The sequence below is a fragment of the Sarcophilus harrisii genome, chromosome 5 (assembly GCF_902635505.1).
Source record: "Sarcophilus harrisii chromosome 5, mSarHar1.11, whole genome shotgun sequence".
Lineage (NCBI taxonomy): Eukaryota > Metazoa > Chordata > Mammalia > Dasyuromorphia > Dasyuridae > Sarcophilus > Sarcophilus harrisii.
This window is the reverse complement of record NC_045430.1, coordinates 245473234-245495576: the sequence shown is the minus strand read 5'-3', so window position 1 is coordinate 245495576 and position 22343 is coordinate 245473234. Positions and strand designations below refer to the sequence as shown.

General features: G+C 38.2%; 1 protein-coding gene across 3 annotated transcripts in view; it reads right to left on the bottom strand.

Annotated features, from left to right (window-relative positions):
- The window catches only part of GLB1 (galactosidase beta 1), an 80346-nt gene that overhangs the window by 10858 nt on the left and 47145 nt on the right, over positions 1–22343 (bottom strand). For all 3 annotated transcript variants that reach the window (XM_031940021.1, XM_031940020.1, XM_031940022.1), the window contains exons 10-14: positions 20359–20471; positions 12203–12277; positions 9077–9166; positions 3307–3420; positions 1881–2012 (exon numbers count right to left, since the gene is read on the bottom strand). In XM_031940021.1, coding sequence (XP_031795881.1) covers positions 1881–2012; positions 3307–3420; positions 9077–9166; positions 12203–12277; positions 20359–20471 — 524 coding nt within the window. The remainder of the gene's footprint in view (positions 1–1880; positions 2013–3306; positions 3421–9076; positions 9167–12202; positions 12278–20358; positions 20472–22343) is intronic.

Genomic DNA, 22343 nt, shown 5'->3' with positions numbered 1-22343 from the left:
ATGGCAAAAATAGATGTTCCCCGTGGAAAGAAAGGTGGAGTTTATCTAAATTAGAAGGTAGATTCTTTCTTTAATGCCCAGTAACCCAAGGATATCCAGGATGTCCTGTCAACCTCCTGACCCTCAATTCTGGTCCGAGAACCAAATAAATATCCAAAGGCTAGTGTTCCCCAAGTTACCAGGCACGGACCACAATGTTGTCGAAATGGATTGGGCTTAAGGACAAGAACTGAGATGGGGCAAAATCCTGTGGAGTACATTGCTGGTATTGAGACTCAAAAATAAGGAAGACCACCCCCATTTTACGGCTCATCTGGCCATATTGGAGAATGAGTGAATGGACAATCATCTTGGTTTCCATCTTTGTTTTCAGCTCCAGGCCAGTGGACTTGGTTCAGCTTTAAAACAGAATTCTCCCAAATTTAGATGATTTTGCAAACCTAACCTTTATCTGCAAGAGCTTCTTTGAGTCTTAGATAGGCAGCAGATTTGGGGTCAACAGCTGTGGGTTCAAAGCCCAGCTTTGTCATTTCGTGCCTTCAGGTTGGGCACTTTCTTGGGGTTTCATGCCTCTTCTCTATAAAATGAGGAAGGTAGGGCGTGAAGTACTCAATCTACTGTCCTTTGGCCCATTCCATAAGTCTGAGAACACAGCTAGGATTTCCTTTGGTATGGATTTAATTAAGCTTCCCGAAACTCTGCCTCTGAAGATTCATTATCGCCAGCACAGTAAATGGCCAAGAGATAAGCACAAAGATATTGAGCAAGTGACTTCTCAAGGTCTCAATTTCCTTGTCAGTGAAATGAACAGCTGGTACTAGATGCCTTTCATGGTCCCTCCTGTCTCTAAATACATGACCATTAATACACACACACACACACACACACCCCTCTCACAAGGTTAAGTTGACCAGCTGGGGACACAGAATAAAACGTATATGTCTTGGTCATGGCCAATGTTTGCTATCTTTGCAGTCGATATATTTTTTTCTTTTTTTATAAAGAAAAATAAAGGTGAGAAGAGAAAGTAGATTTTTGTTCATTAAAAATATACTTAAATTTTAAAAGGAAATAATGTCATGTTTAAATAAAACATTTTCCAAATATTTTCATAACTTAAGGAACTGCATGTTAGTGATATACTATTTTTTGTAATAAGACTATCTTTGCTTTGGTTTAATGGATAGAAAAGTTGGAGTTTGGGTTTTCCTAACTCGGTTCAAGCCTGGATATTGGCTATGTGACCTGAGTTATGGATTTAAACTGCATAGAAAGTGCCAAGTTGAATTAGAAGAGGGCATTTCCTCACCTGAGGATTCCCTGTGCTACTGAAACTACTGATATTTAGGGGGCACCACCCTAAATATCCTCCTGCCCCCATTACGCTCAGGCCAGGATGAGGATGGAGTCCTGGGGTGTGGAAGGCTGGGAGAGCCCAGGCTGGCTCTGTCTACCAAAAGGGAAAGGCTTCCAGTGAGTGCATGACCAGCGCTCACTGAAGACAGGAGGCTCATTACCTAACAGCTAGTTGCCAGGGAACGAACTTTTTAAGTGTGTCAACCAGGAAACTCTGTCCCTCCTACTGAACATATCCTAGAGATCTGAACCTCCTGGAGTTTTATCGCTGTGTGGATAGGTCTATGCGGCTTCTGGGATGGGCCACGTCACACACTAGAACTCTTAAGGCAAAAATAGTCACGAGAGTTGGGCGACAAAAGACCCACTGCAGATATTCAGTCACCGAGTCTGTCAATAAGCACTAATTAGGCACCTACTATGCGCCAGGCACTGTGCTAAGTGCTGGGATGGAGTCACAAGATGAATGAATGGTTGTTCCCCTTTGAATGACCAAACAAGTTCCTCAAACGCTTTAAAATTACCTTGAAGTCATTGATGTCCTCTCCAAAGTTGATTCTCCCCAAGTTTTCTACAAGCACGTCCAGGGTGTCACCAGCTTTCCCAGTAATATTTATAGAGAGCACCCTGTTTCTCTCCAGAATTCCTTGGGAAACCTACAAATTCAATGTCAGGTAAGAAATAACTCAATCACAAAGATCCAACTGGATCCCCCAATCCCTCCCCACCTTCTTGGTATTCTACTCAGCTGCTACCTTTCAGTCACTCTCCTAGGGAAACAGGTGGCTGAACTGACCCAAGTACTGCTAAGTTTAATTTAAAAAAACAGACTAATTTCTCTAAAATACGGAATACTACAATCCCACAAGCAATGAAAACATCAAACTTGGATTTAAAGACAACAATTCAAATGGGTTTGCAAAGCATATGACCAATACAAAGCTCTCATGAGCTTTGTAATACCCCTATGAGATGGACATTACAAATATCATTCCCATTTTAAAGATCAGGAAAACTGAGACCCATAGCGATTAAATGAGGTGCCCATGGTCAGAGTTAGCTAAAGATGGAGCTCCACATATACCAGAGTTCCAGGATCTGTCCTCTTGTACCTAATTTGAAGCTGGACTAGGGGAAACCTCTGGGTATAGAGGATAGTTTGTAAGAACGTACAGAAATGAAAAAAGGAATGATGAATTCTAGTTCCAGTACTAATATAGTTTGTAGACTATGAGAGAGATTAACTGGGATTCAAGACTAAAAAAGTGGGAGCAGCTAGATGGAGCACTAGATATAAAGAACTGGCTCTAGAGTCAAGAGGATCTGAGTTCAAATCCAGCCTCAAGACACTTAACCTCAACTGCCTCATCAAAAAGAAAAAAAAGCAGGCTGACATCAAATTATAGAGTTTTAACATGAAACTAAGAGAGTCAGGAAAGGATTTTGAAAAGAGAATAACACAATTAGATTTTAAGAAGATCATTTAGGCAAGTATGTGAAGAACAGATTGGAAAAGAAGACTTGAGGCAGGCAGACAAATTATAACAATAGTCTAGGCAGGAGGTTAAGGGGGCCTGGCCTGGGATGGGACGGAGAGTATGAGTGGACCCAGGAAAGACCAGGCTTGGCAGTTGATTATATACTGGAGAAGGGTTAGGGAACCTCATTGAGTGGGAAGACAGTAATGGCCTCGATAGAAATAAGGAAGCTTCCAGGAAGGATGGATTTAGGTGGGGGAGGAAGGATGAGTTCTAATCCTGGAAAATGCTGAATCCAAGTGGCAACGGGGTGGGTGAATCCATAAAGGCTAAGAGTATCTATTTAAAATTCCTTCTACATTTATTTGTGCAGGAAGACTGCACACTCATCTACTTAGCCCAGGAAATAGAAGAATAAATCCAGCAAAATCTCAACAAGGAAAAAACGTGCACTTTAGGAGACAATTCTTACCCCATTCACAGAAACATAGGCACGGTCATGGACTCCCCCTAAGGGTGAAGAAAGAAGCACCGGTTCACTGCAATTTTTAGGAAGTATTGTTCGGTACAGCACAAAGCCAAAATACTGGAGAAAAAGGAGAGAAGAATCAATAAATTTTGCAATTAATTTTAAGTTAACACCAAGTCATAATGTATAGTAAAAGTAGCCAATCAATAAGCACTTATTGAGCACTTACTGTATACGAGATACTGTTTACAGATAAAAAACTTAAATATTTAACTTTTATATATTTCATCAGGGGATACATGTCCATAGACAGCTATATATGAGTAAGTCAGTGTGGCATTATTTAGTTTTTATGGGGAGACCAACAGCTTTAACCAAAATCTTAGTCCTTTCCTTACAGACTCATTTTTATTTTATTGAGATTCAGCCTGAATTTGAAAGAGGGATGTCTTACTGGTTTAGTGTGAAAGGTTCTTCATATGGCAAATTTAGGAACAAAAGCAGAAGAGACAAAAAACGAATTATTCTCTGCATTGTAGAAGTTTTGATAGACAGAATTGTGTAGAAATTGAACTAGACTTAATACAAAAATACAAGCCAATTTCCAGTCTAATGGTCAAAAGATAATGTTGTCCCGAAGCCAAATTCACATATTAGCTCATAAGCAATTCTCAAAAGAAGGCAAGCTATTGACACTCAAATGAAAAAAATGTTCCCCAGTCGCGTCTGACTCTTCACAACCTTACTTAGAGTTTTCTTGGCAAATATATTGGAATGGTTTGCCATTTCCTTCTCCAACTCATTTTACAGATGAGGAAATCGAGGCAAATGAGGTTATGTGTCTTGCCAAGAGTCAACACAACTAGTAAGCCTCTGAGGACTAGATCTGAACTCAGGAAAATGAGTTTATTTATATGTTATCTACCATAACATCTAGCTGTCTTTAAGAATGAGAGAAATCCAAATTAAAATAATTCAAGTTCTATCTTATACCCATCAGACTGGCAAAAATAACAAAGAAAGAAAATGATCACTGCTGTAAAGGATATGAAGAGATGGATACAATAATGACATATTGGAAGAATTGTAAATGGATCCAGACATTTGTGAAAGCGATTTGAAATTATATTTATAAAGTCAGTAAATGGCGCATCCCTTTTGACAAACAAAATTATGGCTAAATCTATACCCCAAAGAGATCCAAAAAAGAGGAAAATGGACCGTATAATAAAATATTCCTAGCAATCCATATTACCACAGGGCACTGAGAAACTGAGATGCCCAGTAACTAGACAAATGATGGTGTGGAAAGGTAATGGAATACTATACTATCATGCTCTAAGAAGTGATAAAACAGATAGTTTCATGGAAACCTAGGCAGGAACCAAAACACAATGCATACAATAACATTATAAAGAAAAATTTCTAAAAACTTAAGAATTCTAATCAATGCAAAGAGCAACTCTGATTCTGAAAGACTGATAAGGAATCAGTTTACTCATCTCCAGGCAGAGAAGTGATTGACTTAAGAGTTCAACATTAGACATACACATCCAGGCATATCTGATGAAACAAACTATTTGGAAAAGGAGGGAAGCTTTGAAAAGCTATGGTTTTATGACTGCTTTGTTATATATACAGGGTGTCTCAAGCTCTAGTAGCTTAAAACTGCACTTTCAGGATACTTTATATGCAAATTAAACATTTTACACATATCCTGGTTCAACAGAAAAGTGCAGAAAACAAACCTCCAAATTAACTCCCCCAGCCCTCCAAAACTCCTAAAATGAATGAACATTTCCTCTGAGACTAAGGGTTCTTAACTGTTTTTGGTTGTGGACTTCTTGGACATTCTGGTGAGACCTATGAAGCCCTTCTCAAAATAATTTTTAAAATATAGAAAATAACACATAGGATTATAATCTTTAAAAAAAAAAAATCAATCAAAAGCCAGCTTCTCAGGCTTGTGGGGAAGAAGCCCGTCACCCTAAAAACTTCTTTTGTCATATTCACAAGACTCATCAAAATGAGCCGCCAACACTCCAACCTCACTGACGGAGAACAATGTCTAAAGGGACTTCTGGCACAGGAGAGGAAGATGCTGTAATACCTACAAAGCCATAACCCAGTCCTCAGAGGCAGAGAGGGGAAGTCCCTTCAGGGTTTGTGGCAGAGGGCACAGGAACTGACTATGCTAAAGGCCGCTTTCAATTTTTTTTTTTTCATTTCTTACTTAACTCAATTATACAAATATATATTTAAGCATCTACTACATTCAAAGTATAGTGCTAGATACTGGGGGAAACAAAGAAATGTCATAGATTTCAATGGAAAGGATCTCAGAGATCAACACTCTCATTTGGCAAAAAAGGGAAACTGAGGTCCAGAAAGATAAAGGAATTTTACCAGATTTACCCAGGGAATAAATACTTCCATCCAAGTCTGCTGATTTCAATTTTAATGTTCTTTTTACCACACCAGGATACCTCCTCCTACCCCATAGTTTTGTATTTTTGCTCCCACTCGGAACTAGCCATTTTTGTTATTTGGGTTCCACTGAGATCAAAAGTACTTTTCAGTTTGTAGAGGACCTCAGAAACATGGTAAGTTATAGACAGAGAGTCTCTTTAAAACTATACCACGAGAGCTTCCATTTTTGTCTGATGATTTAAAAGTATCACAGTTTTGGACTTGACTCTTTCCAATAGACTTGTAATAGAGAAAGCCATCTGCATCCAGAGAGAGGTCTATGGGGACTGAATGTGGCTCTCAATATAGTATTTTCACCTTTTTTGTTGTTGCTATTGTTTGGTTGCTTCTTTTTTCCCTCATTTTTTTCCTTTTTAATCTTATTTTTCTTGTGTAGCCCGACAAATGTAGAAATATGTTTAGAACAATTGCACATGTTTAACCTATGTTGGATTACTTGCTGTCTAAGAGAGGAGGGTGATGGGGGAGGGAGAAATTTTTGGAACACAAGATTTTGCAAGAGGGAATGTTAAAAACTATCTTTGCATGTATTTTAAAAAATAAAAAGCTATTATTAAAAAAATAAAAGTATCACACTTTTATGGGAAAAGACCTAAGCTTGACACAGTGTATAGCTATTAGAAGTTGTTCTATATTATCACAAGGCGATTAGCACATCACTTCACCTGATCTTCATAAAAGGTCATCAAGGAAACCAGGGCAAGTAATTTTACCAGTGGGGAAACAGAAGGAGGTTAAGCAATGGCAGAGCAGAACGAGAAAGCTCCTAAGGCTCAGTGCTCAGTGATAACAGAGAGGCACATGGCTGGTCTATCCCAAAGTCTTTACAGGAATAAGGTCAATGATATGAAGGCACTGAGAATGGTCAACAGCACTGAACCAACACACAAGACCGTACTATTGTTACCAGGGCTCTTCCTGAAAGGTAAACAAAGCCAGGATTCCCCGCATTGCCCTACCTCCTAGACACATACATCCAGGTGTGTTAAAAGTCACTCTTGTTTAACAAAACAAAATTTTTTGATTTAAGAAATTAATTCTTTAAAAAGAATCATTTTCCCCCTTTGTCTCTGAATAAGTGAAACATAGAGAGAGACAGGCAGGTACTTCAGGAGTCAGGAGGATCTGACTTCAAATTAGGCCTTAGTGAAGTAGAAACATATTTAGGAGAAAGAGGTGAGATTTATTTTAGACATATAATATCAACAGATATTATATCTGTATCTAGTATGGAGATGTCTGCAGGAAAATGGAAATCATGGAACAAAATTAGGAATTATCTGCCAACAGAGGATAACTGAAGCTAGGGAAATAGATGAGACCGACCTGGAAAATGAATTTAGTGAAAGAAGGAGGTCAGCAACCATTCATGTAAATAAGGAGCAAGAGGAGAATCAAGGAAGAAAGGACCATGGAAATGAAAGAATGAGAGATCAGCATGAAGGAAAGAGAGAGAGAGAGAATCAAATGCTACAGAGAGGTCATGAAGGTCTGTGGCCAGAAAAAAACCCCCAACGGCCAGTGGTACGTGAGAAGGGGCTTTCAAAAGATCAGTGGGGATGAAGGCCAGACACCTAGAGTTGCAGAAGGGGTAGGAAGTGAGAAAAGTGGAGGAAGCAAGTCTAGACTACTCTACCTATAATATTTATAGTGAAGGGGGACAGAGATGATACCATGAAGGTGTAGGAGGGTCAAGGGAAGGGTTTAGGTTTTTTAAATTTTGTTTTTTTTGCTTTTAGGACAGGAGAGATCAGAGCATTTAAAAAAAATTAATTTATCAGTTGTTTTTTGTTTTTTTTTTTAGGTACAGAGGAATAAGCCATTACAGAGAAAGAAAATAAAAAGGAGAGAAATAACAAGCAATGGGGAAAGTTTTTAAAGAGGCAACATGAGATGGGATCAAGAATATAAATGGAAGGGGTTAATTTGGAAAGGAAGAAAGGCACTTCATCCTCTGAGACAAGCTGCAAAGAATATAAATGAAAACAGAAAAAAGTTTCAAGGTCCTGAAAAAGCATAGAGAAAAGCATGATAGATAAGAGTTGGGGGGTTCTAGCAAAGCAATTTGGAGCTGCCACTGTAGAAAGCATGACAGGATCACCTGTTCATGGATTTAGAGCTAGAAAGACCCCGAGTCCAATCCCTTCGTTTTAAAGATGAGAATACTGAGGCTTATTTACCCCAGATCTCTCAGGTAGTAGCAAAGATGGCTTTTGGAGCCACTCTTATGGCTCTAAATCTGTCGCTTTTCCTACCTAGTGGAAGTGAGTTAGCATGAATTTACAGTGGATCCACTCAGCACAGATTCATGACTTCCTCTAGTAATATTCATTATTTTCTGAATAAGAATCAAAAAGTTACATAAATGCCTGTGATTGGGGGCAAAGGATTTAATGCAAGATGAAAACAGCTAATTCTAGAATCAAACATGTAAAGAGAGGGCAAGGAAATCAGAATAGGATGACAGACTGGGAAAACATGGGAGAATCGGGGAACTGCAGGAATGATAAAGAAAAGAAATAGTTTTGGGAGGGGTAGAAGACTGTCGTAATCAAGGAGAACCTTAAAGTCCAGTGTCTGGAAGATGGGAGGAGATGGTGAGGTCTATTAAGTCACTGCTCCTTAAGAATACCTTGGGCCAGGATGAGACATAAGTCATGGGAATTAACAAGGCTCAATAACCTGAGAAGTCAGAGTATAACAAGGTGTCAATTCTATGAACAGTGAAGTCACTCAAGAAAATGGAAAGAGTGGAGATGAAGAGGAAGATGGTGAGCTTGGGCCAGAAATCATCCTCTGAGAGCCCCGACCTAGGAAAGAGCCTCTTGGTTAATTTGGATTTTGGAAAATATATATACAACCTATCCCTAAACCACTATTTAAAAGCACTTCCAGGCCAAATTCTATTATGCATCAACACAACATGGTGGGACACACCAGTGAAAGAGGATGCCAGTAGAGAGTGGCAAAGAACAAAACAAAACCAAAAACTCTAAGGCATTCTGAAATATATGAACCAAAAAAGAAATCCTAGAAATTGTCATAAAGGACGATTCTGGGGAAGAGAAATGGATACAAAGAGAATTTTAGGCAATAGAAGAACAAAAAATAAAAATAAAATTTTAAACTAAAAATAAAATTTATATGATTACTTTACCCAAAGTCTGGCTCCCCAATAAAGCCAAACACAGGAAAAAATGAAGCAACACAGAACTACAACTCTGCAAAATAGTTATACTCTGAAGTATTATTAATAAGTAACTTTATGTATTGGAAAATGTACCTGTTTCATCTGGACAAATGTTAAGGGGTAAGTGCTGTTGAATGGTCCAGCAGGGCACAAAACATCAAGAGAATCTTGCACTGTATTTACCTGGGGAGAAAAAAAAAAAACAGAAACAGATATCCAGTTAATGCCTGCTCACCTTCATAAATGGTACCAAAGTCAGCCTTCAAAGACTTTAGTGAATATGACAGAATTTCCAAACATAAAACAAGCCATAGAATTCATTCAACTTCCCAATTGTGTTACTACAACCTACCACCATTCACTAAAAAATGTAAATGAAAACAGTCTTGTCTAAAATGGACCAAACATTCTACCTACTAAATTAGGAGGTTAAAAAACTTCCCTTTTAAAGGGGGGGAAAACAGAAAATGTAATTTTTTCTACTTTCCCTAAACTCATTTTTCTTCCCTTTGAGGCAAATGATTTTCAATATTAAGATAGAATATTAATATAATAATAGTCATGATAAACTATTAAGCACACTCATCATGGTTTCAATGGCTCTTTCAGAAAAATCTGAATTCCATTTTGTGTCAAAACAGATGGTCTAATGTTTGTATTGATTTATCAATGAAGCAATAAACATTCTTAAGCACCTATGACACGCCAGGCACTATGCTAGGTACTGGAAATAAAAAGACAAAAAATAAAGCTGACATAGAGAATATGTATACAGGTATTGTCAGTCAATCAGCAATTACTGGACTACTACATCCTGGGAATTATATCCAGGTGTTGGGGATAGAAGGACAATGAAAGAAACCATCCTTTCTTTGAAAGAGCTTATATTCTAATGGGCAAGTTAACAAGGACATATACAAACACAGAGAGAATACAGAAATACAAATAAAAGAAAAGCAGTTTAGGGCAGCTAAGTGGTGCCATAGTATATAGAGTGCTGGGCTTGGGATCAGAAAGATGAACTCATCTTTATGAGTTCAAATCCAGCCTCAGACATTTACTAGCTGTGTGACCAAAGAGTAATAGGGAGCCACTGAAGGTTATGGTCAGACTTGTACTTGGGAAAAATCACGTTGGGAGCCGTGTGGAGGATGAATTGGGGAGAGAACTGATAGAGGCTACTGAAGCAGTCCAGGATAAAGGTAAAGGGAGTGTAATGAATGAAAAGGTGGTTGTGTGAGTAATGGCAACAATAGAGATGGTACGGAAAGACAAAGGAGATTCAGCAACTGAGCAGGTACGTGGAGGGTGGAGTCAGGGTAAGGGGTAGAAGATGACAGTCCAATTTTTAAACTTGGGGATCTGGAAGAAGGGCAATACCCTCAGGAGAAACAGAAATGTTTGGAAGAAACAAAACCTTTCCTAAGCTAACAATTATACAAAATGATGAACTGGAGAAGCCCCTTGAGAAGTGTGATTTTAAGATTAATTTTTTAAAAAGATTCTTATCAGTCATAGAAACCACACTCCTTCTAGTATGTTGAGCTCTTATATCTGATGCAAATCAGGTATGGAAAATGTGACAAGCACTCTCTGGGCTTTGCACTTAGAAATCAATTAGAGTCATGAATGACTATACACATATACATACACACACACATATACACATATATATGTAGCACAGTTTTAAGGTGGTGAAATGCTAGTCAAATTTTGCAAAAGAAACATACAAACTTGAAAATTTTTGCTTCAGTTTAATACATTTTTGGAGTCTTAAGGAGGCAACAGATGCAAACAACTGAATGCCTGTGACTCCTTCCTAGCCAAGTGACCTTTGGTCAAGGAGACGAACCTCTCTAAAGCATCATTTGTAAAATGAGAATACTACTTCTTGTCTCACAGCATTATCAATATGCTTAAATGAGATCATGCATGTAAACTCTTTTGTAAACCTAAAGATGCACCATCAAGATTAGCTACTTCATCCACCATCTTCTCTTCTGTTCTTGCTAATAGCCTTCCTTTCTTTCTTCTTTCTTTTTTAAATATTTATTTATTTTTGGCCTTCCTAAAATGTGTAGGCCAGAACTGAATACCATATTCCATATGTGGTCAGGTGGGGGTATTAAGAGACTATCTCTCACCTCCCTCGTTGTGGTCGAAAAAGCCTAAAAGTTTCATCAGTTTGGGAGCTCTTCCATGAAAAGCAGTAATGGCACAATAGATATAGAAATGAGGATTAGACTGAAGCATCCTGGGTTCACGCGCCATTTAGATACTGCTTTTTCTCTACATTTTTCTCCGCTTTTCTCTCACCCTATTGCATAAGATGCTCATATCTATTATTTCTAATTCATGTTAGATATCTTTCTCCATATTCTTCATCTTAACCCAAAGACCACAATAGGAAGGGCATGATTTAAAGCTGAAATGAACATTTCTCTCTAGAAAATACTGAAAAAAGGGGCAGCTAAGTGATGCAGTGGATAGAGTACCAGCCCTGAAGTCAGGAAGACCTGCATTAAATCTGACCTCAGACACTTAACACTTCCTAGCTGGGTAATCCTTGGCAAGTCACTTAACCCCAATTGCCTCAATAAAAAAAAAAAAAGAAAGAAAGAAAGAAAGAAAAGAAAATATTGAAAAAAGTAAAGTAGACTTAGAAAGCTTTCATCTGATGCCATGCTATTTACAATACTAGAGACTCTAGGAGTGTCTTTTTTTTTTTAAATCCTGATCCATAATATTTCATAAATATAAGAACTCCTCTTTTAATGATATGATGAACAATTGTTCTGCAACAAAGTGTTAGAAAGCTATCTAGGACACAGGTAGTGATTTTTCTACAGTCACATGGCCAATAGCATCAGAAACCTGAATCCATTTTTCCTTACTCCAAGATCAATGGTTACTCTACTACACCAACCTGTCATATACATTCTGCCAATAAAATGGCTTCAGACACATTTTAAACACTCTCACTTATTTCCCTACCCTCAGATTTCCCAACATTTGCCCATCCTCCTAGTAAATATATGCTTATACCCTTGCTCTCCCCCTGAAAATCCCCTACTTTATTTTCATAGAAACCAAATTTAAATATACCCTATTATTCCCCTAGAAAAAAAACTGTTCCCATAAAATTAAATGAGATACACCTCCACATTCTTGCTATTATCCATTGTGCTCAAATTCATTGTGCTTTTTTTTTTTTTTTACCTGCTTCATAGCAACTTTTCCATAGGCAAACTTGGGGGTTGATGGAGGAATAGGTCCTTCTGGTAGTTTTTCAAACTATGAACAGGAAGGGGAAGAAGGAAAAAAAAAAAAAAAACTGGTTAAAACCCCAGCAGCAGTATGATAAATATAGTGACACTGATGTTTTTTAGAAGACATTCTAAAATGAAACACTCCTTTAAGAGAAGGTAAAAAACAAGTTTTATTTCTAGCTCATTTCCTCTACAAAGTTCCAGATGCTGTACAAACTTTTTTGTAGTAACAAACAATTCTAAGCAGAACAACAGAAATATGGTGGGAGAAATGAGTGCCACAAAAGCAAGAGAAAAATACAGAAGGTAAGGAAGCCATCCAATCTTCAAATACATAATGGATAGGTTAGAACAGATAATCTCAAAAGTCCCTTCCAGTTCTGCCATTGTGTGGTTGTTATCGAGTATGAAGGTTCAAGTAGGAGAAATACAGTGGAAAAAGGAGCCCTGATTTTGAATTATCTGTTCGCAAAAGCCAGGGCTACAGAATTACTTTATTTCTCTGCTTACCTTCCCCAACATTCTCCATCACTAGACAGAGAAAATATAAAGTTTGAGTGAAAGATGCTTAGCAATACCAATGATTGCTTGTATTCTCGTGAGCCTAGTCTGAACTGGGGATTATTATATGTGATGAGGTCAGCAAGCCAGAAGACACAGTTTTGGACTACTAACATCATAGCTGTAACATCTGTGATCTACGTGACCAAGAGCAAAGTTCAGCCTCACACACTAGAAAACAATGGCATTTGACTCAGTGATGTCCCTCCTAGCTCTTAATTTCTGATTCTATGATCCCTTCTCCGAATTCACTGACCAGGAGACAGATAAATAAGAAACTGATGAGAAAGCATCAAAAGCTCAAACGATGCTATTTACAGCCAGAAAGGATGGAAAAGATCCTCTAGTTCAATCTCCTCATTTCTATACTTTCATTTTCCTGGGCAAATATTGTAGCACATCAGCAAAATTCCCACATCTCTGTGATCCCTACCTATGAGCTCATCTCTATAGGGAACTCTATAAAGAAAGAAATTATCTGTAGCAATGAAGAACTGAAAATCAGTGAGAATCTCACAGTTACTTAGAGTATTGGGAAATCAAGTGACCCAGTTATCCGGCTAATAACTATTAATAAACAAGCACTTATTAAACACTTATGGGTGTTAGACAACAAAGTTTTTTAAAAGCGAAAAATGAAATAATCCCTGTTTTCAAGAAGCTCACGTTTTATAGACATGCACACAAGTATACACAAAATATAGTGTCTCAAAAGTCTTAGTGCAGCTTTAAGCAATTTAAGCAAAATTCAAAATTTTAATTTAAAGCAATTTAACAAAATTTTAAGCTGCATTAAGATTTTTGAGACATCCAGCACAAAATAATTGAGACTTTTTTTTTGGGGGGGGGGGTTGGGGGAGGCTCTAGGAGGTGGAGAGATCAGGAAAAGCCAGTGGTGTTTGCAATGACCTTGGAAGGAAACTAGGAATTCTAAGAAAGGGAGTAAGGAGGAAGAGCATTTGGGGAGGGGAAGGAAAGGAGAGAACCTATGCAAAAAGGAGGAGATATGATTATGATGAAGATAACATGTATGCATGGTGCCTCAAAATTTACAAAACCTTTTACATTTTATCTAAGTTGAGTCAATTATTACAACCCAGTGGGACTTTTAAGAACTATGACTATCTTCATTTAATCGATGAGAAAACTGAAGTTAATGGATTGAACATGTCTAAATTTGTAATCCTAAGGCCCTATTCCCTATTCTTGGCATCTTTTTGAGACCCAGAATTCAGGGTCCCTTATGACTGTCAGAATTCTAAAAAAAGATGAAAATCTCAAAAGTGATTCTTCAGAAACTTAGTGACCAGTTAAAAGCAGACAATTATTAGCAAATTCCATGTGAATAAAACCTGTTCTGCAGAGAACTCCCCCCTTAAAATAACTACCTACAATTAAAATGAAAACTGACACAAACAATGAAGTTACTTCCTACAACCTTCTATGCAGAATAATTCTAAACCTCTGGCTGAAGTGTTAACCATGTCTAGTCAGATTTTCACCCACACGAAAGAACATTCTTTAGGAAACTCAGATGCTATTAGCTAGTTGGCATCTTGAAATGTTCAAGCAAATAAGTCTACTTAGACTCATCACTGTTCAGCACCGGTAACCCGCCAAGCCATGGGGTACCAATATCTCAGAGACAGAAAACTGCCAAGTGACACGAGCTTGTCCGATTTCTCTTGGACTCCCTTCTGGGAAGCCCTTCCCCAATCACCCCAATTAATTTACTGTTGATGTGGGTGGCAAGGAGCTGTAGACATTTCAAGTATGACTGTTAATGCTTTGTTAAATTCTTTCTAACTAAAAGACGGACCTCAAAGCACTTCCATTTTTACTATCTTACATGCTTCTGTGGAAGAGGGCAGGTTTTACGGTTGAGAAAGTGAGAAGCCCCAAGTAACTCCTATGGATCCGTAAATTCTCCTCCCCTTGTGCTTTTCCATGACACCTTATCAGTAGCATCACCATCACAAGATGATAATGATTCTGTAGTCGTCATAATAACTAAAAAATGATCACTATTCTAATAATAGTAATATAATGCTGATAACTAAGAAAACCCAAAATAGCATCATAAAGAGTCGGACATGACTGCAATGACTCAATGACAAGGTATAAGAACACTTGAGTTTCAGCTAAGAAAGTCTGTTGTTGTTTCATTGAGGGCCATGACGTGGGGAGGGGACACCATGACATGGAAATGAACTGGATTGAAGCAGGGGAGCACTGAGCAAGTCACCCACCTCACTTTCCCCTCCAGAGCCGTCTGGGTCCAGTGGCCAGATACAGATCAAGGACGACTAGAGATGGCACCAGATGCAAAGGGAGACCTTGGTCTTTTTAAGTTAAAGTCTCAATCCGACTGAGACTACTGCTTAAGGCTAGGTAAGAACTGAGGCACTTAAGAAGTCACTCTTCAAACATTCCCTGATCCCTTTCCCTTCCCCAGGAGTTAATTCAATTTCTCTCCTAAAAATTGCATGTGTCTATTTATCTGTGTAAATCCTATATTCTCCCAAGAAAAATTACTAATAATAATTCATATAGCACTTGATTCTTACAACCCTAGTATACAGTATATACTTAATGCAGATTGAATCAAACTGAATTAATTCTTACTCACATCAGAAATAAAAATTGGGCAACAAGGTATATGAAGGAAGAGAGTGCTGAAGAGAAGACAGAACCACTTACTACTTTGCAAAATTCTGCCTCGTTGTCAGAATCAGGAAAAACAACATATTGCAAATTGGGAGGACTGTGGCTATGTAGTAATTCATTTGAAAAAATCTTGGTATAGGGGTACCTAGATGACACCATGGCTAGGGCACTGGCCCTGGAGTCAGGAAAACCTGGGTTGAAATCTAGCATCAGATATTATTAGCTGTGTGATTTTAGGCAAGTCACTTAACCCTCATTCCCCACCAAAAAATAAAATATATCTATCCTGGGGTGTGGGCTTTAGTGGAGAGCAAGCTCAGTCCAAGTTACCTAATTAAAATTTGGAAGCCCAAAATGCTTACAGCAGCCTCTGGGCCGGACCAGTGGTTTCACTGGTATGTAGGTAGGAAACCTGGGGAGTCACAGGAGCTGGAAGGGGGTGTGGAGACTGAGAGATTAAGTAACTCACCCAGGGTCACACAGTCCGGATGCATCAGAGACAGTTTGGGCTGCAATCTAATTCTAATAATAACAGCTAAAAATAGCTAAGATCCATATAGCACTAACTCTGTTCTATATAGCTCTACATAGTCCTGAGGCTTTACAAATTTTTATCTCATTTGATCCTCAAAATGACCCTGGGAAGTAGGTTCTATTCCCATTTTACAGATGAAGTAATAATTAAGGCAAACAGACCACATGACTTGTTCATGACTTACATTAATGGAAGCTCAGTACGCAGATCAAGGAAAATGAAATTCTATTTTGTCCTGGATAGAGCAATCAATCAACAAGCATTTATTAAGTGCCCGCTGTGTACTGGGTACTCTTTTTCAGTGCTGGGTTCTGCTTCTTGGGAAAGTCATCATCAAAATAGACAGGTTCAGAGGAGGAATAAAAGTTCGTTGTTTTTAGTTAGAATGAGGGGAAAAGGAAGGAGATAGGTCTACTTCCAAAGGACGGAGATGATAATGATAATGGAAGACTTGATCTGGATTTTTCTTATTTTCTCCTCAGTTGAGGAAAATGATCATTGGTCTCAAAAGAACAGAACAAAGCGATAAATAAATACATAATAAGAGACCACTAGGCTACTGTGATTAACTAAAGCTTATGGTCTTAGAAAGAAGCCAATCCTACTCAAAATCCTGCAAGGTCCAGAATCGGTCTCAGGTTCTCCCTCTATTGAGTGAGAAGCTGAAAAAAGAGCATCTCTAAGGCATTTCCAAACCTAGAGTTTATAAGCCTATGCATTAATCAGTCTCACACCCACTATTATAACCCATCACTGGGGCTTCTGTAAACCAGGTCAAACCCCTTTCCAGGGGGTTTACACAGTTTACGGTGTTTACACAGAAATCCTTGAAAATTAAACCGCTCTGGAAACTTGGTAACCAACATAAATTAAGAAGCATAAATAAGTATTTAGTCAAATTATTTGGCCTTGGTTAAGCTGCTTTTGCTGTAAAGTGATGCAGGGGACAACCCCCACCCCCAAAGAGCGATTCCTCCAGCTCAGGGGTAAGGATGGAGACATCACAACAATGCTGACTCTCTGGAACGGTTTCTTCCTTTTTTTTTTTTTTTCTTTTACCATTTTTGGAGAAAGGGGTCAGGGACTCCAAAATTGAGACAGCTAATAAAAAAGTTGGAAAGCAGCCGAGTCAAGAGGCCCAGATAGATCATGGTGCTGAACAGAGGCAGAGGCTGAAAACAAAGCAGCCAGAAAAATTGGCTGGCCCCTGAAGGTAGGACTAACCAGAACAATGGACGGGATGCAGCTGAACTCCTCAAAGGAGGCCACACAAGCTGGTGCAGAGCCGGCCTTGGGGCCAGAATGACCAAAACACAAATCCTGCTTTGGAGACCACTGACTGAGTGACCAGGGTGCTCCAGGTAAATCCCCAAAATTAGATATTGCCATCAAAGGGACGCCTGCCCCTTTCACTAATGAAATCACAGGTCTGGCCCATAACCCCATCAATTCATCAAGGATTTATGAAGCCCATACTTTAAGCAAGGAACTATAGGAGGTGCTAAGAAGACAGCAACAAAGTAAGGGGAAAACAGCCTTAGGCAGCAAAGAGCTTGTCTTTTCTTGCTGGAGAAAAGGGGGATAGAACATTGACTCTAATAAGCAAGATATTTCAAGGGAGAGAAGATAGGGATCAGTAAGACCTATTAGGAGGGTTCCAGACATAAGAACATACTGATGGCACCTGAGTTGGGCCTTGAAGGATGCCGAGACTCCTAAAAAGAGGAGGAGGTTAGGAGGAGGAGGAAGTGCTTTCTAGGTGTGTACAACATGTGGCCAGAGAAGTAAGTTTTGGTCCCATCTAAGGATACAAAGTCCTATTCAAAAATGGCATGAACAGCAACCTGGGAGAAGCAGTGAGCTCTCCATTCTTGGAGCAGATGCTACAAGAGAAGGACCAGGAATGATACAGAAGAGTGAGATGCTTCAGGCCAAATTAGAAGTTCTTTATCAGGAGTGTTCAGAACTCCAAGAGGGCATCCCTGGATAGATGGATGGATTTCTGAGGGTCTGAGAACATGATAGAAAAAAATTTACATTTTTATTTTCATTAACCTCTAAAATTTAGCATTTTTTTCAATTATAATAAAAAACCATGCATGTTATTCTGAAAAGGGTTCCAAAGGCATCAGACTGCCAAAAAGTCCAGGAAACACAAAAACCTAAGAACCCCGCATTAGTTGGCTCTTTCTAGCTCCAAAATTTCAAGCTCTGTACTCTCTGAAAATGCCCTAAGCAAAACCAGGGGCTTAACAACTTAACAACTACTTGTCCCCTGGTACTGAATAGATGGAGCTGGCATCCATGTGGTCTGTCTAGAAGGAGCTGCTTTTACAGCTGCAAACCATTCACCCCCACCTTTTTCTCACTTTTGCAAAGAGCAAGTGGGAGGCACACTGGACCTTATCAGATCCTAAGGGTAAGGGCAGGTGAGGAAGGACATTGACCAGAACCCCAGGCCACAAGTAGCTGCGCAGGATGGCAAAGCCAGGGCAGGAAGGAAGGACCTTCCTGCATGTGACTTAGGAACAAGAACCTCTGAAAACAGAGAAACACTCCAGCAGCATCTCCCCCATCTCCTGAAATGGCAGGACCATGAATTTATAGAACAGGAAAGAAATTCAGGGACAAAGGTCCCAAATCTGAACTGTCCCCCGATGGGACATCTGACTGTAAAGCCTAAATTCTATTCTCTTAATATTTCTCCATGGAAGAGAGATGGGTTCTTAACTTTTGGGTGCCTCCTTTGGCAATCAGGTAAAGCCTCTGGATGCTTTTCTGATGGCCACGCCACCTATTCAATACCAGGAGACAAACAGTTGTTAAACCCCTGGATTTTGCTTAGAGTTTTCAGAGGATGAAGAACTCAGTAGTCTTGAAATTTTGGAGCTAGAAAGAACCAGCTAACCTGGGTTCTTAAGTTTTTGTATGTCCTGGACTTTTTGGTAATCTTAAATGCATAAAGAGGGTTATCAATGAAAACAATTTGATTGGAATAGTTATTAAAAATTAAAAATATTTTTCAAAACTCTACTCCTAGTAATAAAAGGACCACTGGTCAATACAGGAATGCTGGGATCCAAGATTGTATAACTAAAGTCACTGAAAGAAAAAAAAAAAAGGGGGCGGGGGAATTCACTGATTCTCCAGCAGGGCACAGATGAAAAAATAAAGCATAATTAGTTAAATGAAAAAGATGAAAAAAAATGTAAAGGTTGTACATGATATTAAAAATACAAGAAAATTTTCTTTTAAAAACATTTACACGACCATTTCCTACCTACGGGTAGAAAGTCTATGTATACAAGTTTATTTCAAAACTCAAGCGACTACTCTTATGACGGAAAACTATCCACCACCAGAGAAAAAACTGAATGCAGATTAAAGCTTGCTCTCTTAAGCTTTCTTTATTTTTCTTGGGGGTTTTTTGGTCTGTATTTTCTTTTTCAATATGGCTAATATGAAAATGTTCCATAAGACTGTACAAGTATAATTCAAATCAAATTACTTGCCTTTTAAAGAAGGAGAAGGAAGAAGGATAAAAATTTGAAACTCAAATTCGAAAAAAAATTATTAAAAATCTTTATTTAATATACTTCTACCATGTTTAACATATATTGGACTACTTGCCATCTAGGGGAGAGGGTGGGGAAATTGGAACTCCTAAGTTTTGCAAGGGCTAATGTTGAAGAATTATCCATGTATATGTTTTGAAAAATAAAAAGCTTTAATAAAGAAAAAAATGGAAAAAAATTAATAAAATCTTTGTTTACATGTATTGAGAAAAATTTTAAATTAAAAAAAAAAAAAAAAACTCAAGTGACAGAGCAAAAAGACTGCGGATTTGTAAAAAGCCACAGAAGAGACAGGAAACCCCACCTGGAAGGCTCAGGTCACGCTCTCAGAGGCAGGCACCAGCACTGGGCCAGCTCGAAGCTGCTAGCATCTGTCCTGTCCAAGGCACAGAATGCAAAGCAAATCAATGGAAAACAATTTTCCTGCTATACTTGAACCAAAGCATGTGTGCAAAACATCTTAGTCTTAGAGCAAGGTGGGATCAGACAGCTCTGGATCTAAAATTAGGAAGGTCTGAGTTCAAATCCTGCCTCAAACCTTTACTAGCTATACTATACTTGGCAATTTAACCACTCTGTAAAATGAGGATAATAATTATCACCTACCTCCCAGGGTCGTTGTGAGGATCAAATAAGATAGTACTTGTACAGCACTTGGAAAGCCTTATTATTCATCACTATCATTAGGAGCTCCCCTTCTGACACCTAATCCTAGGAATCTCATCCTAAAGCGGACCCTCAAGGCCTGAATTCTTATAGAAAACTCACCTTTCCAATAGCTTCCCTCACAGCATAATACTTCTCCGTGAGGTCTCCTGCTTCACTCAATGGGGCATCGTAGTCATAACTAGTAGGTTGTGGCAAATAAGGCATATTGGCTCCTAAGAAGCAAAAATGTTTAACAATTTTTAATCACAAAAACAATGAGAAGGGATTGAATGAAAGTCAATCACTCTGGCACACAGTTAATTCCAGCAAGAATCCCTGAACGCCCACTACATAACAGAACTCTTGAGGAGCCAGGAATATTGTCTTCCAGCATTTGAAAGACTCTTCATCTGAAAGTGGGAATAAGAGTAATTGTTCTGCTCTGAGAAGAGTGATATGAATAGATACAGTGAAACAGACAAAACCAGGAAAAAGAAATCCAAAATGACTATACATATGGAAAGAATTAGAACTAAACAACTGGATTCTAAGGCTATAAAGTTATAAGGACCAAGTTTGACACCAGAGAAAAAATATAAGAAAGCAACCACATATAACGCCCCACTCTGCCCCCATTAGAATGTAAGATTCTAAAGGATAGGGAAGAGGGAAGAAGAGTAGCTATAAAATCCTATACTTAGGCTCAAAAAACCAACAGAACACAGAAAATTCAACTTAAGAATAGTTCATGTTAAAAAAAATATTAGTCAAGTTTTTGTAGTAAAAAGCTAATGTGACTTTTTAAGGTAATAAATTGCAAATCTAGTCTCATTTTTACTATATTCTGGCTAGAACACAACTGGAGTATTATCATGTTCATGCTTAGATGCCCATGAAACTGGTGAGTAGACCTGAATATGTACCAAATGAGAAATGTTTATTAGTTTAAAGGAAAAAAAAAGATGATTTCTGGGAGATTTAGAACTATTTCCCAATAGCTTAAGAAATGAATAAGGGATTAGATGTATACCATATATCATTCCTGAGAAAAGAATTAGAACAAAAGAGTTAAAAAGTACAGGAACGCAGATTTCTTCTTAATATAATACAATAAAATTTCCAAACCCAGAATTGACTAGTCTGCCAACTCTTTTGAGTTTTCCATCACCATATCTTATTCAATCATGGGCTAAATGACCACCAATTAGAAATAGCATTGAAGGAACTCCTTCTTGATGGGATAAGAGGTTAAATTGGACAATTTCTAGTATCTCTTTCATTTTGAAGGATTTATTATCTGGAGACATTGTCCTTCTAATAATTCTAACCTTCAGGAAAAAATAATTACTCAATATATCCTGTGGGTGATTTTTCCTATCCCCTACAAAAAGGGGGCAAAACAACTACAATTTCCTTAGAATCTTTATCTTTCTAAATAATCTAAAAGAGGCTAAACAATGAACTAAAAATTTCAGGATTACACTATTTCAGTCATTTGACTAGGGCTGAGCTACAGATGTGGAATGAGGCCTGTATTATCAGACGTATTATTGTTTAGTCATTTTTAGTTGTGTCCAATTCTTTGTGACCCCATTTGGGGTTTTCTTGACAAAGAGAGAGGAATAGTTTACCATCTCTGGCTTATTTTACAGATGAGGAAACTGAAGCAAATAGGGTTAAATATCTTTCTTGGAGTCTAAGGCTAGATTTGAACTCATGAAGATGAATCCCGATTCCAGCCTGGGACTGTATTCAGTCCACCACTTAGTTGTCCATGTATTTATTTTTACTTGACTACTTATTTGTTACAAAGCATCAAATTTTTTCTTAAAAAACCTACAAGACTGCTGAAATCCTTGGAACTTCTCATATTCCTTCATACTCTCCCCATTCTAAAAGGCTTCAATAGGTTTATGATGTTCATTATTGCAAAAGATTTGATCCATTCATCCAAAGCCACCAAATTAAGAAAATGGTAGCAGATATATATATAAGCTATATTAGATTGTTTATCGTCCAAGAGAGAGGAGAAGTCATAAAAGGGAGAAAGGGATAGAATTTGGAACTCAAAACTTAAAAAACAAAAAGAAAATTTTGGTTCAGGA